This window comes from Coturnix japonica, chromosome 1, assembly GCF_054131305.1.
Source record: "Coturnix japonica strain WE chromosome 1, WE-NBRP24, whole genome shotgun sequence".
NCBI lineage: Eukaryota > Metazoa > Chordata > Aves > Galliformes > Phasianidae > Coturnix > Coturnix japonica.
In genome coordinates, this window is record NC_140663.1 from 71760450 (window position 1) to 71776900 (window position 16451).

The 16451-nt window shown below is 45.7% G+C and overlaps 2 protein-coding genes across 2 annotated transcripts in view; both read right to left on the bottom strand.

The window, feature by feature from the left end:
- Window positions 1–248: 248 nt before the first annotated feature.
- On the bottom strand, window positions 249–3005 carry LOC107319025 (cystatin-B-like). The gene is made up of 3 exons (XM_015873520.3): window positions 2884–3005; window positions 1223–1324; window positions 249–999 (listed from the first exon to the last, which is right to left on the bottom strand). The coding sequence occupies exons 1-3, from the start codon at window positions 2947–2949 to the stop codon at window positions 871–873; spliced, it is 297 nt and encodes a 98-aa protein (XP_015729006.1). The 5' UTR covers window positions 2950–3005; the 3' UTR covers window positions 249–870.
- Window positions 3006–4096: 1091 nt separating this feature from the next.
- CASR (calcium sensing receptor) overlaps window positions 4097–16451 on the bottom strand; it is a 60289-nt gene continuing 47934 nt past the window's right edge. The window contains exons 5-7 of the mRNA XM_015873473.3: window positions 11792–12022; window positions 9903–10026; window positions 4097–7283 (exon numbers count right to left, since the gene is read on the bottom strand). Of these exons, the coding sequence (XP_015728959.2) occupies window positions 5833–7283; window positions 9903–10026; window positions 11792–12022 (1806 nt within the window). The 3' untranslated portion in view covers window positions 4097–5832. The remainder of the gene's footprint in view (window positions 7284–9902; window positions 10027–11791; window positions 12023–16451) is intronic.

A 16451-nucleotide genomic window follows, 5' to 3' on the forward strand; every position in this document is an offset into this window, starting at 1 on the left:
AACTGCTGGGAGTTTCTTCACTATAGGACCAAGAACATACAGCAGTGTAATGTAGAATTGGGCTGGTTCCTTCCATGTCCCTCACCAGATTAAAATAAAGTACTTCTAATTAAAACACAAAAACAACTGTAAACATAAGGACATCTGGAGCATGAAAAAAGCATATGGGAAAAAGCTCTGAGCAAGATAACCACCAGTATTGAAAAACTAGTAAAGAAAACAATGAAACACCAGTGAAATATACCACCTACATTTGAGAGAAATATTTATTGTCGTCAATGCAGAAATGCTTGTCCAGCTGAAATTCCTTGCCAGTAGTTTTCCTCAGTACTCAGAAAATAAGCAATTAAAAACAACTACTGGACATGACATCCTACTGCTGGCAAGAGGAAAAGCATTAGTACCAAGGGAATGTCTCTTACAAGACTGCAGCTCACCTCTCTCTCTTGTTTCAGATATTTGCCAATAAAAAAACATGATACAATTTAAATCTACAGATATACCCACAATTGCAAAACGGCACATAGAAGACTCAGGTTTTCCTCTTGCTCCCTGCTGCAAATATGTGAGTGCTGCTGTCACTCCCTATCAGTTTCCAGGTCAGGGAAGCCCATGAGCACAGTATTAAGCTACACCACAATCAGTGCGGCTATTCAGGTTTGCATTAGCAAACGGTGAAAGGAGAGCTATGTAATTCATTTAGATATTGCACAGTAAGGGAATGAAATAAGAAAAACATGGTTTTTCTTTCTTTCTAGCATTAAGTCTTAAAAAAAAAATAGTTTTCTTTGTTGGCACAGAAATCAACATTTTGCAGCTTACAGAAAATATATATAAGAAATCATTAGGAAAGCGCATGAGATAAGTTTACTAGAAATAGGCCAGTTCATCATGCTTGGTCTTGCTGCTCTGGTATCCATGAAGACTCAATGGCTTGTTCTCATGAGGAAGGCTTCTGAATACCCGCAGGTGCATGAACTCATCATTGCCAACATGAACCTGAAAGGTAGGAAAAGCAGTGAGGGGTGAGGAGCAACCTTCATCAGGAGGAGGATTTAGGCTGGCGTGTTTTGAGGATGGGGGAATCAGAGAGGTGGGAGAGAAATGGTTTTTTCCAATATTTCTCTTATTAAAGCTAACTCACAAGCATTAACATGAAGGTAAGTAAACAGAAAAACCCATTCCAATGTTAATTTTTTCCCCGTTGCCCAGTGTCCTCTACCTTGATGAAGTAGTTTGTCCCCGCCACCAACTGAGTTTTGAACTCCACTGCAGTGAAGACATCAAAGGTTTTCCCTTCTTTCTCTTCAAGCTGAGGCTTCACCTTAGGGAAATAGGAAGTTAGTTAAGACTGACACGGCATTTGATATTTATGACTTGTGGCTCATACGACAGTGTGCCTCATACATTCAGTTCCTCATTTCACATTAAAGCAGGGCCAGGAACTCAGGCAGGCAGCCAAGGCAACACAGTGATGCGATTCAGTCATTATCCAGCCCTCCTCTACTCCAGTGCAACAGTAATAGCAGAGAGATGTTCTCTTTTCAGTTACATGATTTACTTCCATTCTTCCTATCCTATTACATTGCTACTGCCTGCATCCCACCTGCTGCCCTGTGGAAATAGGAACCAAAGCACGCCCAACAAGTTTGCATTCTGAAATGCAAGGAGGAGAACACTGCTCCAGCTCAGCACATTTGGTGTTTCCATTAAAAACTCCAGGCTCCATGACTACAGTCAGCTCAGAGTCACATGCAGGTGCAGCTTGCTGGGTGTCACAGCAATGACTCACCGCAGCATATGATCAGTGGACATCCTGACTCAGTTAGGAGAGCCCAGATAGAAGCAGCCTCTGAAAGACCTGCTATCAGCCTGCTCTGCTACACCACAGTAAAGCCATGCCATTTCCATGCATGGAGGTGACTAGACACAGCCCCACACTGCCTGGCACTGCAGCCCCTCCCCACATGAATCACCTTCAGTCCAGTGTCAGGGCTGACCATTATCATATAGTGGAGGATCTCTGACTACTTGCACACCCTGTCTGCTTACTCCTGGAGCAAGTGGTTGCAGATACCCCTGACCGAGGCCTGCCACAGCTGCAGTGAGAAGCCAAAGGCTGAGCAGAGCCATGTGGAAATCCCTGCCCTGGGATTTCCTCTGCGCTCCAAACTGCACACAGGCTCAGACTGGTGCTTCCAGCATGTGGTTTGGGGTGGTTTCTTTGCTGACATAACCTCATCAAAGTCAGCTAGCCCAGCTTTAATTCACAGACCGCTGTGTCTTTGCCTTTAGAAACAAATCTGGACACTAACAGTGCACTTCTCTGTGCTGATAAAGCCAAAGGGATGAGCACAGCTACTGCCCATGGCTGGAACGAGAGCACACACTGTGAAAGAACTTGTTGGCACAGGCGTTTTTGGGAGTGAAAACACACGCAGGGGGGAGAGAGAAGGGGGAGCTGAATGGCTCACAGAGCAGCAGGAACTGCACGGGCATTTGCCTGCCTCTTTCTCCTGGTCCAAAAGCAGAAGGTTGGTTATAGACTTAGCCTGTAAGAAGCTCAATGTAGAGCAGACCCTTCACACATCAGGTAGTGCTCCTGTCGCCTCAGGCCACAGGCAGTGCTCTGAGGGGTTCCCAATTGCTCGCTATATTCCCCCACGCTCTGTCTTCTCTCTCGTCCATTTATTTACGTTTTGAGGGATGTAGAGGCTCTCCGTTCGGCTGCCTAAAGCTGCTGCCCGTCCTTCGGGCAGGGCCGCGGCCTCAGCGCAGCAGGTTCAACCCCGCACCGGGGCCGGCACCAGCGGTGTGCGCAGCCAGTAGAGCCGCCTTAGCCCCGCTCGGCTCCGCCGCCCTCCTCGGGCCCAACCCCCTCACCTCATCCGCGATCTGCTGCGTCTCGCTGGTGGCGGGCTGGGTCTTGGAGGCACCTCCACACAACATGGTGGCAACGTAACACACCGATCCGCTCCCAGCCGCCGCCCCAAGACGAGCGGGGCAGCGGGAGGAAGCGGGGCGGGGCCTCGGGTCGCCTCAGTGGATGGTCGGGAGCTGCATCCGGGCCTCGCTCTGGAATATCCTCCTGCAGCACTGGGATGGTCCCTGTTCCTCATCCATCAGCCAAATCTGCCAGTGGAAATTCAGTGCAGGGCTGATACACTCTGCTTCTTGTCCCCACTGCTTCTCTACTGCATAGTCCAGTGAATAGCAACAAGGGCACGTTGTTTCCAGTAGGGTTTTGAGCCGTAGGAGTGTAGGGGATGAGGGTTGGGGAGTAGCAGCCATTCATATGATGGGACATGCTAGTGGATGTTCTTGGGTGTGAACTATCTACAGAGAGATGCTGCCCAGCTTGTCATCAGCATTATCCCCTGTGACACAGAGACATCAGCATTACCCCCTGTGACACAGAGATGGGTTTTTGGACATGTGGCTGAGCAACTTTTCTCTTCTCTGGAACTTGGCAGGATGAGAACCTATACCCTCTGTGTATGGAATAAAGGATTTGGCTGCAGATCACCTTCATTAAGGGGTCCTTTTTTGTCCTTTTACTGCTTTTCCCTTGCCTCTAGCATGTGTGTCACTGCAATAAGGCTGCAGCAGAGGGGCTCATACAGCCTGGGCTTTTAGCTCAGGGTAAACAAGGCAGGCAGTGCTGACTTCATTTCTCATGTCTGTGCACAGTTTACATCTTATATTGCCCTTATTGAATTCACCAAGTACTTCTATGCTTTAAAAGCCACCTACATCAGGGGTTGCATACTGGATCTGACATGTAGGAGTGATTCACTAGCACTACGACAAACTGGCTACTGAGCTTAATTTTAAGTGAGCCACAAAGTATTTCTCTTAGTCCTTTTGCCATCTAGTGGCCATCTCTGTTCACGCATTTAGTTAGATAAAGGAAATCGCAGGTCTCAGTTACCAACTCTAAATTATGCCTGGAGCCTGCAATCAGCAGGGCAATAAACAAAAGGGTACAAATAACTTGTCTGAACAGCATTCTTCTTTGGGTTCTGGACTTCCACTGTGCTTTCCTGAAGCAAGACTTCTTTTCCTTGTCAGCAGCAAGGGGAGGTGGCAAAACAAGTTTTTATGCAGTAATGTCACCTGTAAGTTTTATTTTCCTGCTCTGGCCAGAAAAAAACCACACAGAAACACAGAACGTCAACCAAGCAAAAACAGTAACAAGAGAATTGTGGTATTTTCCCCATCACATTCACAACAGTCTGTTTTTCTCCACTTGCAATAAGTAGCAGGCCTATATACCATTCCACAGTGGTCTAAGAGTGCCTTCGTGTGTGATGAGGGGAGGTACTGACATCTTTGTGACAAGTGCCTGTTCTTGCAAATGGGATCTGGGAAGAGGGAAGTAAATTTTACAGAATAACCTTGTCCTTCCTGACAGGTTCCCTAGTCTGCAACAGAAATCTGTTCTAAGGACTTTCTTACCTCAACATTCGCAGAATGCAGAGGAACCAGGCACACCGTGCAGAGTCAGGAGCACTTATGTCTACTTTTGGGGTGCTGAACAAGAGCCAAGACAAATGAAGTTCTGATGTGCTCCCTATTGAAGTCCTTACTCTCATTGAGGCACAGTATACCCTTCCTGCTTTAGGTGCTGTCTCTTCAAATGGGCTAAGAGGGACATAGCCTAGTTGAAGGCCTACAGGAACCAAACATCCAGCTTACTCATTTGTCAGTTTGCATGTCTCAGAGCCCAACTCTGTACGTTTTATTTACTCCATCCTCTACCAGCATGCACACTTGCGATATTCATCTCAAATATTATCAAATTTGGGGGCTATTTCTCCATATCACCTTGTTTCATTTGCTTTGTGTCAGGCCCACAAGTATTGTCACAACCAGCGCAATGCTATACGTGGGTATGAGGCGGATTAATATGGCAAAGCACAACACTGACTATGGTGTGGAAGGGTTAGCCACGTATGCCATATGGAATATTACAGCAGCAACACTTTGTTAAGCATACAACTACTAGCGACATAATCAATCACGAATACATCTCATTGTGATCTTGCAGCAATCTCCAGGGGGATTTACAATCCGTTCTCCCCTTCCACCAAAGCAGGCAGGCTGGAGGTAAAGCTACATCTGCTGGAAGAAACCAGTAGGAACCTAGTAGCTTGGTCTAGTGCAATGGAGTCTATGAAGGGTACTGTCCAGTATTTCCTGCTGGGCAGAGAGGAGAAATTGGGACATTACTAAATATAAATAGCAGGGTGCTCTGTCACATTAAATACTTTACACGTTCACACCCCTGGCTGTACACAGCATGCAGGATGTTGGGGGCTTTTTTATTTTCCCAGTGACCATGCTTTCCCCAAGTGAAACTGTGTATCTTGCTTTTGAAGAGCTGAGAGCCCTGATGCACATGGTTACAGATCACATATACCAGATAAAGAGGGAATATTATACATAGTGGGAAAGAGGAATATTATACATAAATGTAAAAGCAGAGTATAGTGGAATTGCTCAGTGCCTCCCATAGTCAGCTGAGTTGCAGTCTGGCAGGAAAAGCTTACAGAGGCAAGACAGTATGCAGAGTTCTGCTTAAGCCCCACCTTCACTTGTCCTCTCCACATGTCCCAATTTCAGTAAAGCAACTGCAGATTCAGTTCAAGGCTCCCCAGACACAGGCTTCTGGTAGTCTTTCCTCTGGAGGCACATGTTTTACCCTGCTGGTGATAGCTACAATGTGTGGTGGGACTGTGTCACAGATATGTATCTTTGTTGTCTTTCCCATTCAGAAGCAAGAGGTGAGCAAGTTCCTCTTGGGGAAGTGCTTTTCATGACCTTCTTTTGTTAGGAATGTACTGTGTTTTCTGTGACAGAGCTGCCTCCAGTGCCTATAAAATTTCGGGAGTTAGCTGATGGCAGGGAGGGCTCGGCCTCAGGGTTTGGTACCTCTTCTTTGTTGTCTCCCACCACTGACTCTTGTGAACTGGTCTCTGGGCTGGATGCTGTCTGGAAGCCAGGCTCAGCGCTGAGGGACTCGCTGTTCTGTAGAGCAAGCAGGGCCCTGTGCCGCATCAGGCTGTCATCGCTGTTCTGGGCCTCCAGGGAGTTCCTGCGCTTGGCATTCCTGTTGGCCATGGCATTCTTCTGTGGCTCCTCAAAACTCAGTGACAAGGTGACTGTGCCACTCCCAAAGCTGACCTTCTGCTTGCACCCACGCTGCTGCTGCCGCTGCCGCTCGGCAGAAGCCGGTAGAGGAAAAGGGTCTTCATGGTTGCTCTTGCTGCTGATGGAGGAGGATGGGGTGGAACCAGTGGAACCTCCGAGGCTGTTGGAACGCTTGCGTGACACATTGCTGCGTCTCAGCGTAGCCCTGGCAGCCACCTTGAAAGCATGGGCAGCTGTACTGCAGCGCACCTCCTCGATTGTATTGCGGGAAGGCTTGAAGAGGATGATGTAGACTTTGTTAAAGAAGATGCAGGCCAGAAGCCCGAAGCTGGCGGCCAGTATTGCAATCACCTCCACAGCAGAGACAAACTTGCCATATGTGCTGGCATAAGCAGGGATGAAGGAGATCCAGACAATGAAGAAGATCAGCATGCTGAAGGTGATGAACTTGGCCTCGTTGAAGTTCTCAGGCAGCTTTCGAGACTTGAAAGCAAAAAAGAAGCAGATGGCTGCCAGGAGACAAGTGTAGCCAATGAGGAAGCCAAGGGCCATCAAGGAGCCTTCATGGCAGGTGATGAAGATAATCTCATCCTCCAGCTCATGGTTTCGATAACTGGATGGTGGGGCCGTGTAGAGCCAAATCACGCAGATGACAATCTGCACAAATGTACACAAGAAGACCAGGAGGAACTGGAGGTTGAGGCCCCACCACTTTCGGTGGAGGCTCGTGGGGATCTTGGCCTCGAAGACAAGCAGGACACGATTGGTTTTCACCAGAATGCAGGAGATGCAGAGGACAAAGCTGATGCCAAAAGCTGGCTGCCGCAGTCGGCAAGTCCAGTTCTGGGGCTCTCCAATGAAGAACAGTGAGCTGGAGAAGCAGCAGAGCAAGGAGAAGAGGAGGAGGTAGGACAGCTCCCGGTTTGTGGCCTTGACAATGGGAGTGTTGCGAAATTTGGTGAAGACTCCCAGGACAAAAGAAGTCAGGAAAATTCCCAGCACAGCAAAGAGAGTTAAAGCGATTCCAAAGGGCTCTGTCCAGGATAGAAACTCTATCTGCTTCGGGATACAGGATGTGTGGTTCTCATTAGACCAGTAGTCCTCAGGGCACTTGTCACAAGCACTTGCATCTGAAAGACAAGTGACAGGAGAGGGAAGGTTTGTCAGAATGAAAGGGTGAAATGGATGACAAAGTACACGGTAGCTACACACTGTCTTTCAACTCAAATACAGGCGTTGTTCACTTCAGGTGCCAGCGGGTTTCCAGTGTCATTTATTGATGTCTCAAAGTGTTTACAGTGACACAATGAGTCTCTCACAGGCTATACAGGAAAACATAAAGTGCACTTAAAAGTCCTGCCTATGCACTCTGCTCCCTGGATCAATTTCTTGACAAAACTTTGCAAAACTTGTTTGATTAATGTCAGCTGCTACACCAAATCTACTACCCAGTGTTTCTTCATTTTTATCATCTCCCTCTCTTTGTCTTCATATGTCTCACACTCTTATCATTTGACACATCCCACCTGTCTCTGTTACAGGAAAAATTAAAAATGTTCCTGCCTCAAGTTCTTTGAGAGCTTATTTCATAATCTTTGGAGGCAAGTCTTAGATGTGTTTGAGTTGCTTATCTCCGAAGGCAAACAATGCCCTTGACTCTCATTACACTCTCATTTCATGCTGGAACACTGGGGGAGATGTGTCCTAAGGATACCACTCTCTTCACAGCCAGGAAAGCATCCCTCTGATAGTTGCAGAGGGAAAATCAATGCCTCTGTCTCCTTCTTCTGTGTAGAGCAAATTAGAGCCCATTGGGATGGCAACACCTGTCTCCAGTGACTGCCATAATCAAATAGGAGGGGGTCACTGCTACTGCTTTTATTCAACACAAACAGGTCTTATGCTCCAATGACAAAGTTCATGACTCCATTGATAGCAGTGGAAATGAGTGAGTTGGAAATCACATCCTACCTCATCCCTCAGGATACCAGCAGGAGAGCAATGGGATACAGTGAGTTCAGGGGACAAACATGCAGAAAACTTCTTTTGCAGCAACCACCCTCTGAGCTTTGCACCTGAGTGCAAACAGAGACTCTACGCACAGCTCCTATAGCAAAGCTTGATGCTAATCATAAAGTCCTAGAATGGCTTGGGTTGGAAGGGACATTAAATCCCATTCAGTTCCATGCTCCTGCCATGGGTGGGATTGCCACCCACAACACCAGCTTACCTTGGGCTCCATCCAATGTGACACTGAAGGCTTCTAGGGATGGGGCATTCCTGAGGAGGTCAGAACTGCACACAGAGTATTTCAAACCCACTTATTCTGAAGGGTTGGCTGCAGGGAGATGACACTGCTCTCCTAATGACTACTTGCTTTGCCTAAGCTGTTCATCCGAAAGACATGCACTAGTCAGGGGCTTCCATCACATCATTTCATTTACTTCTGTTTAGCCAATCACTTCTGTTTTTTGTGTGCCTTTTACCTGGAAGCATATTGCAAACTGCATGTGGGGCAGAGCTAACTTCCAGTACTGGGGAATTCAGTCACCTCTACCTGATATAAGGCATCTGAAGAACTGTTTTCACTGCTGTCTTGAGCTGATCTAGAGACCATGCTGCCACTGAAGTCAGCAAGCCAGACCTCTTTTTTCTTGTGAGACTGCTCATTCCTGTCCCATCTTTTGTTGCAAGTGGAAACTCAACCTCCCAAAAATGAAGTCACTTTCATGAAGACCAGAGACCTGAACCTGCTTGGTCCTTGGCTGCACAAGTACCTCTGGATGAAAGCAAACAGCTATAGGAGAAGGAGAGAGATTCTCTCCTTCAGTAGTATCAGTATGTCAATTTGATGAGACTGATTTTGAAACTGATTTCTATGCCTATATAACTGACAAGTACAAGAAATAAAGAGCGTTACTATCAGCTGAAATTGGAGCAGAAAACCATGGAGAAATGCTACACCAGTGCAACTTGTCCTGTATGTTTATGTACATACACTATAAGTACTCTTCTATGCAGTACTGTGTGTACCATATGTTTACTGTGTGCTCGGGTAGAAATATTACCATTCCCATTAGATAAGATTCAAATTAGATACCCTCAAAGGAATCTTGCATACACCTTGCTGGTTTTTATCTCATGCAGAGTCTGCAGTGTGTGCTGGGGCCAGTGCTGCTGAAGAGGGTGAGGAGACTGTGAGCACTCAGCATTGTTGATGGGACTGTTGCTCTGGAAGATTCTTCATTAGCCTTGGGATGCCCAACACTGAGGAACTGATAACGGTGTTGGAAATTCAGAAGATTTCAACCAGCTCTAAAACTGGAGTTTTCATTGCAGAACCTGAACAGTCCTAAACTCTCACTGAAACCAACAAAAAAGATGTCCACACATGTTTGACAGTACTCAGAGATTCTTGGTCTCTTGCAGTGCCAGTGTGCAGCAGAACGTGTGCTTAGTGAACCCATAAAGGGAAATATTTGTTTTTGCTTGTGAAGTCAGGAATAGAATTGACTTTATTTCATTGTAAAGCATGAAATGAGAAGCGGTTAACATGACGATAAGGTGGAGGTGGACTGATAACTACAATATCTAGGATGGTGTCTTCTTTCTCCAGATTTCTGTGAAGCCCCCTGGCAAAGCAGCCTCCAGTTCAGCACTGTATGAAAGCGACTTCAGTATAACTGTGGGCAATGCCCAAAGGACTCTTCTGGTCCATGTAAACCCCAGAGCAGTGCTGTGTGCATTACCTGTTTCATCGCTGTACTCCCCATCAGGGCAGTCCACACACTCGAAGCAGCACGTGGGCTCTCCCTCAATAATGCCCTTCCTGGTGCCTGGCAGGCAGTCCCTGCTGCAGTTGGAGAAGGGCACCTGCAAGAAAAGAGCCCAAGGAGGGTTAATAGCAACAGTACCTCAAGTACAGTCTTCCTACAGCAGGCCTTGAGCTTACCCCAAGGGTGTTACTGCTTGCTTAACATGCTAGGTGGAAAGCCTCAGACACTGAAGATATTGCACAACAGTATTCCCTGAACCCTTGGGTTCTCCATGTCAAAGCCCATGGAAGGGACTTGTAAAGCCCCTGCCTCACCTTCACCAGAATGGTTATCCAGGCTTCCAGGCTTTTGCTGCAGCACTGACCTGCTGTGTTACCTGCTGGCTGCACATTCATGCTGTGTGTGAATGAGCCTACGTGATCACAGTCATACCCTGGCAGTGAGTGATTGCACAAGCACACATGGGCATGAGAACGTGAGCTAAGCACATATTTCCCACTGCCAGCAGAACACCTTGATCTGTACGAAGCTAAGTGCATGGCTGCAGCATTTTGGGAACACCAGTTCTAAGCTGTTAATCAGGAGTGCATAATTAATTGGGCAGATGCATATCCAGGGCAAATCTTGGCAGCTCCCCACTTAAAGCACCATACAGCAAACTGCTGTCACCTACTGCCTGGGACAGCTTTCCACAGGTTGTACATCCATCAGGAGGACATCTCCTGTCCTGTCCTTCCCTAGGCTGTCAGTGATGAGTTTGAACAAGGCTGAATCAAAAACCCAGCTGAAGTTGTGCGCTGTTTCTCTGTTATCTACTAAGCTGATTGCATTGCCAGGGAGGAAATTAAATTGGTTTTACATGATTTCATCTTGACAAATCCAGGTTGGCTTTTTCTTATCATTTAATTATCCTCTAACTATTTATAAACTGTTTCATATTTGTTTTTATCAAGTCCTTTGGATTACCGAAGCTCAGCTTAATTGTGTGTAATTCCCTTAGCTCTCCAATATCTGCTTTAAAAAGCAGATATCACAATTTAGCCTCCTCTAATCCTATGAGACATCACACGTCCTCTGTATTTCTGAAAGACAAATTGCTAGTACTATTGAGATTGCTCAGGCTGCTTTCTTAAGTATCTTGTGGGAAACTTCATCAAGTTCTGCCAGAACAAATCTATCTATTTTTTCTACTCTAACTCATATTTCCCACCCTTCAACTCTGGCCAATGCTGCAGTTCCCGTGTTAAAAAGTTAAATTTAAAACTAACTATATTTCATCTTTTTTTGAGCAAGACTGAAGCTCAGAAGCCTCCAATTACTTAACAGAATACTGGCTATTCTGCCTTTGAGCAAGGCTCTATAAAAAATCACCCCAACAAAACAAGCTACAACAGACACAGAGATTCCAGTCCCCCCAGCTGTCACATAATTTACATTTTCTGGCATGAAACTCAGCAATGTAGCTGCATTTGTAATAGTTTAGGACAGAGAACAGGGATATTGCACTGCTGGAGGAATGTAGAAAAGAAAACATCATTATTCAGCTTAAGCGTGGGGAAAAAGCCCCATCAACAAACAGAAAAGGTACTCTGACTGTTAGCAAAGGTACCGCAAAGGTAAGGCTCAGCTGATGGTGTAAATGTGGTGGGCAAATTTACCTGCTGCAGAGTTATCTGATCCACCAGCCAACCTAGAAGTGTATATTGAGGGTGTGAAGGACTAGGGCAGAGAATATGTATGCAATAAGATGAATAGGTCTTTTAACAAGTTGCAGTGCAATAGCATGAGGACTATGCGAAGTCTGTACGAATTTCAGATTGATGTGACTTGTTAAACAATGCTTTAAGGGTTTAAGCACTTACCTCCTTTGAGAATCCACTCCACAGGATTTTGTTTTCATTGATAAAGAGCCTCTCCCCTTTCTTGGCATACACATTGTAGTGCCCCACCTCCTCAAAGACAACAGAGCCATCCTCTGGAGAGAGATGCCAGTTGATTATTGAGTAATTCCCCACCAGGTCTCCAAACTCATCAAAGTCCACTTGCTCCCCCATGTTACTGGTGAAATTTAAGTGGCGCAGGTGTTTCAGAACCTAGAGAGAGATACAGAGACATCATAAATGCCTGTGTTTCACAACATGAACGGATCAGATATGGGAACAAAACTGGAAATAATCACTTTACTGCAGCTCCTAATTTCTCGAGAAACCCACTTTATTACAACAGCAGCAGGCTTTCTCTCATAGACTTCACATGAACACACAAACCCTTGTAGACGGCACAAGGTGGTGTAGCCCATAGGATGGATTGCACCCACTGCAACACTGCTCACCAGTTACTACACCTCTCAGCCTTCTGGCATTCCTCTTTTGTCCCTTTCTCCCACCTCCCTCATCCTTCCTCTCTCTTTCAAGGGGCAGAAATATGGCAGAAGCGACTGAAGTGTTTTGGTCACCCAGGTATCCTTCTTGTCCTTCTCTTGCAAAACACCATAAATGTAATCAGTCCGTACCATTCATCTCTGAATGACTAATCACTCAGAAGCAGAAATACTACCTGGGAAACAATTCAAACTCATCTCTTCATCTGATAATTCCAAGCCTAATACACTTGCATAAAAACCAACATATCCAAATAATTCACTACATAGGAGGCCTGGGCAGTTCATAGCTCTTTCTTATGGTTTCTGTCCCATTGTCATGCAGTTTCAGATAATGTCATTCTGCTTGTCCCCACACGTTGACTTCTGTGATCTTCATGCCTTAAGCTGTCACATACTGTGGACAAAAGCAGTTAATCCCAGAAACAACTGCAGCTGCAAAACTGATGATCCCAATAGCCTGACAAGTAGATGAAAGAAACAGCAACAAACAACTGTGACAATTCATCCACACAATAGGTACTTTTCTAATCTCTGGGAATTAGTTGCTGCCTTCTTCATTCATCAGCTTTTCCCCCTTATTTAATGGATGCTCTCAATTAGACAGTTTCTCTGTAAAGATTAAGTGCGAAAAACTGGTGTGACTCTGAAAGCACCTGGATGTCACCTTTTTCTCCTTGAAACCCTCCTGTCTCAAAGTAAAACCTCCAGAGCTGCAGAGATAACCTTGTCTCTTCTCACTGTTTCTATTAATGCCAGTCAGAAAGAGTCTAGACTAATCAAAGCCACACAGGATGTTGCTGGCAATACCATTTCAGCTTTGTGCGCTCTGGTTGGAAGGATGTCCAAACGTTAATGTTCAGGATGGGACCTGATGACTCAGGAAACCTGCATTTCTCTGCAGGCTCTAGCAGCTACCCCAGAGTAACTCCTCCAGCATTGGTATGCTGATCATATTTGAGTTCTTACATTGAGTTAAGTGCCATATTTGTCCTCACTCCAAATCAGTATTACAGTTTCACACATTACTGCAGCGCTGTGCTGACCTACACTAGCCCTGAGTGAGTATTACTGCTGCATTGATCTTTACTTGTATAGGCTGGAGATGCAGAACTCGCACTTCTTTTGGTTAAAGTTACTCCACACATTAAGGGACAATCTTGCAAGAGCTCTATTTAAGATTCTTCAGTTCAAGTCCTGCCTCTCCTAATCATCTGCAGAGTCAGGAGGATGGCTGGTCATACTGCCAGCAAGAGAGTGGATGGAGAAACTTCTAGATCCCTTGGATGCATTGTTCTGCCCTTATCTCATTTCAGTTACTCTGTTCCTTAAAATCCCTAGAGGAGGGACAATAGTATCTGGACAGACACAGTCACAGACACTCTCTGTGTCACCAGCAAAGATGCTAAATAGCACCAGTCCCAGTACGGATCCCTGAAGAATACCACTTTACACCAGTCTCTACTTGGACACTGAGCCACTGACCGCCCAGCCCACTCCTTGTCCAGCGAGTGATCCATCCATCAAATCCATTTTTCTCCAATTTAGCAACCAGAATGTCATACAGGACGGCGGGATCACCCTCTGCGTGTGTAAAATCTGCCACTAGAGGGTGCAGTGACAACAAATCTAGCCATGGTCTCCACTAGGTAGAAAGCTCTGGCGAGATCGTGATGACTCAGACGGAGTGCTCGCCTAAAAAGGGTCGTAGTTTAAGTCTGTCTGCAGCCTGAGCCTCTTGCTACTGGTGAAGGGCGGTGGGGATTCCACCTGCATGAGGTGTGAGCAGTGCGTGATCTGCTCAGCGCGGTGGTGAAGCTCAGGGAGGAGGTGGAGAGATTAAGAACCATTAAGGGTCTTCAGGGGATGGAGCGGGGTGCAGGTTGTATTTTCCTCTATGACTTCAGTGGCAGTGAAGGATACTGAAAGGAGCAGGAAAACCCATTTCTCACATACACAGCTGAGAGGCTGGTGAAAATGCAAGAACACCACCTCCCAACTCGGTGTCATTTGCAAACTTACTGAGGATATACTCAATTCCCTCATCTAGGTCATCAATAAAGATATTAAACAAAATGGGCCCCGGTACCGACCTCTGGGGGACACCACTTGTAACGGGTCGCCAGCCAGACTTAACTGTATTAACCACTACCCGCTGGGCACAGCCCTCTAGTCAGTTCCTTACCCAAAGGAAGGTATAACTGTCCAGGCCATGGGCAGCCAGTTTCCCCAGGAGAATACTGTGAGAGATGGTGTCAAAGACTTTGCTGAAGTCTAGGTAGACTGCATCAACAGCCTTTCCCTCATCTACCAGTCTGGTCACCCAGTTGTAGTTGTAGTTGCAGTTGTCTGGTCACCCCCTCCAGCTCCCTCAGCAGCCTAGGGTGGAGCCCATCTGGTCCCATGGACTTGTGACAATTCAGATAGAGGAGAAGCTCTTTAACTGTTTCCACCTGAACCACCAGGGGTGTATTCTGTGTAGCATCCCAGACTTCCAGATCAGGGCATAAAGTGCCCTGAGGATAACCGACCTGCCTACTAAAAGCAGATGTGAAGAAGGCATTGAGGACCTCAGCCTTCTCCTTATCTTCAGTGGTCACATTCCCTGCTGCATCAAGTAAAGGATGGAAATTTTCCTTGGTTCACAGACACAGACTCTTTTTCTTCCGGAGTCTCAACAATAGTTCCTGGTTTATCCACACTGGTCTTCTTCTCCTATGGCTCACCTTACAGCATTCAGGGACAGCCTGTTCTTGTGCCTTTAAGATTTCCATCTTGAGGTGCATAGGCCATAGTTTGATGGTTAAATAAATGACAGTGTCCAGATATGCTATGAGTTTTCATTTAATCTGCCTCAACTGTGGCAGGTCTTTAACTAGTGCCCATGTACCAGCTATCATTTGTATTTGTACTGAAAGTGGTGAGTTCTCCCACTCACTTTGAATTTCCGAGGATGTTTTTTTCCCTTGTTTCAGTACTTCAGTCACTGCAATATACGTAAGTGCTTGAAGTCTCAGCTGTCACACTAACCCAGTGGTCATGGCACACAGGATTTGACATCTGTCAGTAGTCAAGTATCAGGAGGAAATACGTGCATGGCACTCCTGAAAGAGAGTGCCACTCTCTGGACAGAGACCCATTCATTACTTCAGGCAGCCTACATATTATGCAGTTGAAAAGGCAATCAGAACATTATGATGGAATGAGAAAGAAGATGACATGGAGAATATGGTGCCAATATATATAGCACAGTTTTCCTTGGAAAATGCATTTAGCTCCAGTAACTTGATCAGAAAAGAAGAATAAAATTAAAGGAAGATCAAAGGTGTCCAGAAATATCACTATGATAACTCTTAGCCAGTCTGACTTCTGTTTAATGAGAAAAAACTGCAAGGGAGGAGGCAGAGGACGATTATGACAAACACAGCAATTTGTAGGAAGGAGGTGATTTACATCCATATAGAAGCAGAGACCACTTCAAAACCAACTGAGTTTATTCAGGGACCAAGACAAGTACAGGACACCTGGCTGTCATAAAAGGAAGCAGTCCACAAAAGTTACAGATGCCCTCTCCCTGGAAGTATTAAAGGCCAGGTTGCGTGTGTATTTTTCATGGAAATAAATAAAAGGAATTGCTTTTGGAGCAATCTACATACAAGAGCAAATAAATAGAGTGCCAACGTCCTCTGCATTACATCTCATGGCCTCAAGTTGTGCCAGGGCAAGTTTAGGTTGGGTATTAGGAAGAACTTCTTTACAGAAAGGGTAGTTAGGTACTGGAATAGGCTCCCCAGGGAGGTGGTTGAATTGTCATCCCTGGATGTGTTTAAGAGCCGTTTGGATGTGGTACTTAGGGATATGATTTAGTGTAGGGTTTTTCGAGTTAGGGTGTTGGTTAGGCTGCGGTTGGACTTGATGATTCAACTACAGAATTTTATGAAACCAAAGATTTACATATTTCATGTCAAATACAGCCAATTGAAATTCAGAGCAATGTATTTTTAAGTCAAGCTTAGAAATGTGACCTTTAAGTCACAGTTCCATTTTTAATTTTAATTACTTTCATTTTAATGGAGAAGAAACACTTCATTCTGAATATAATTCTGGATAATGTTCCAACTAACTTGGCTTTAACTGTACTT

Excerpts from the sequence above, each read along its gene's own strand:
- LOC107319025 (XM_015873520.3), bottom strand. The coding sequence starts at position 2,949 with ATGTTGTGTGGAGGTGCCTCCAAGACCCAGCCCGCCACCAGCGAGACG. Across the intron at positions 1,325-2,883 it reads CGCAGCAGATCGCGGATGAG|GTGAAGCCTCAGCTTGAAGA; the intron begins GTGAGGGGGTTG and ends TATTTCCCTAAG. Across the intron at positions 1,000-1,222 it reads GGACAAACTACTTCATCAAG|GTTCATGTTGGCAATGATGA; the intron begins GTAGAGGACACT and ends CCTACCTTTCAG.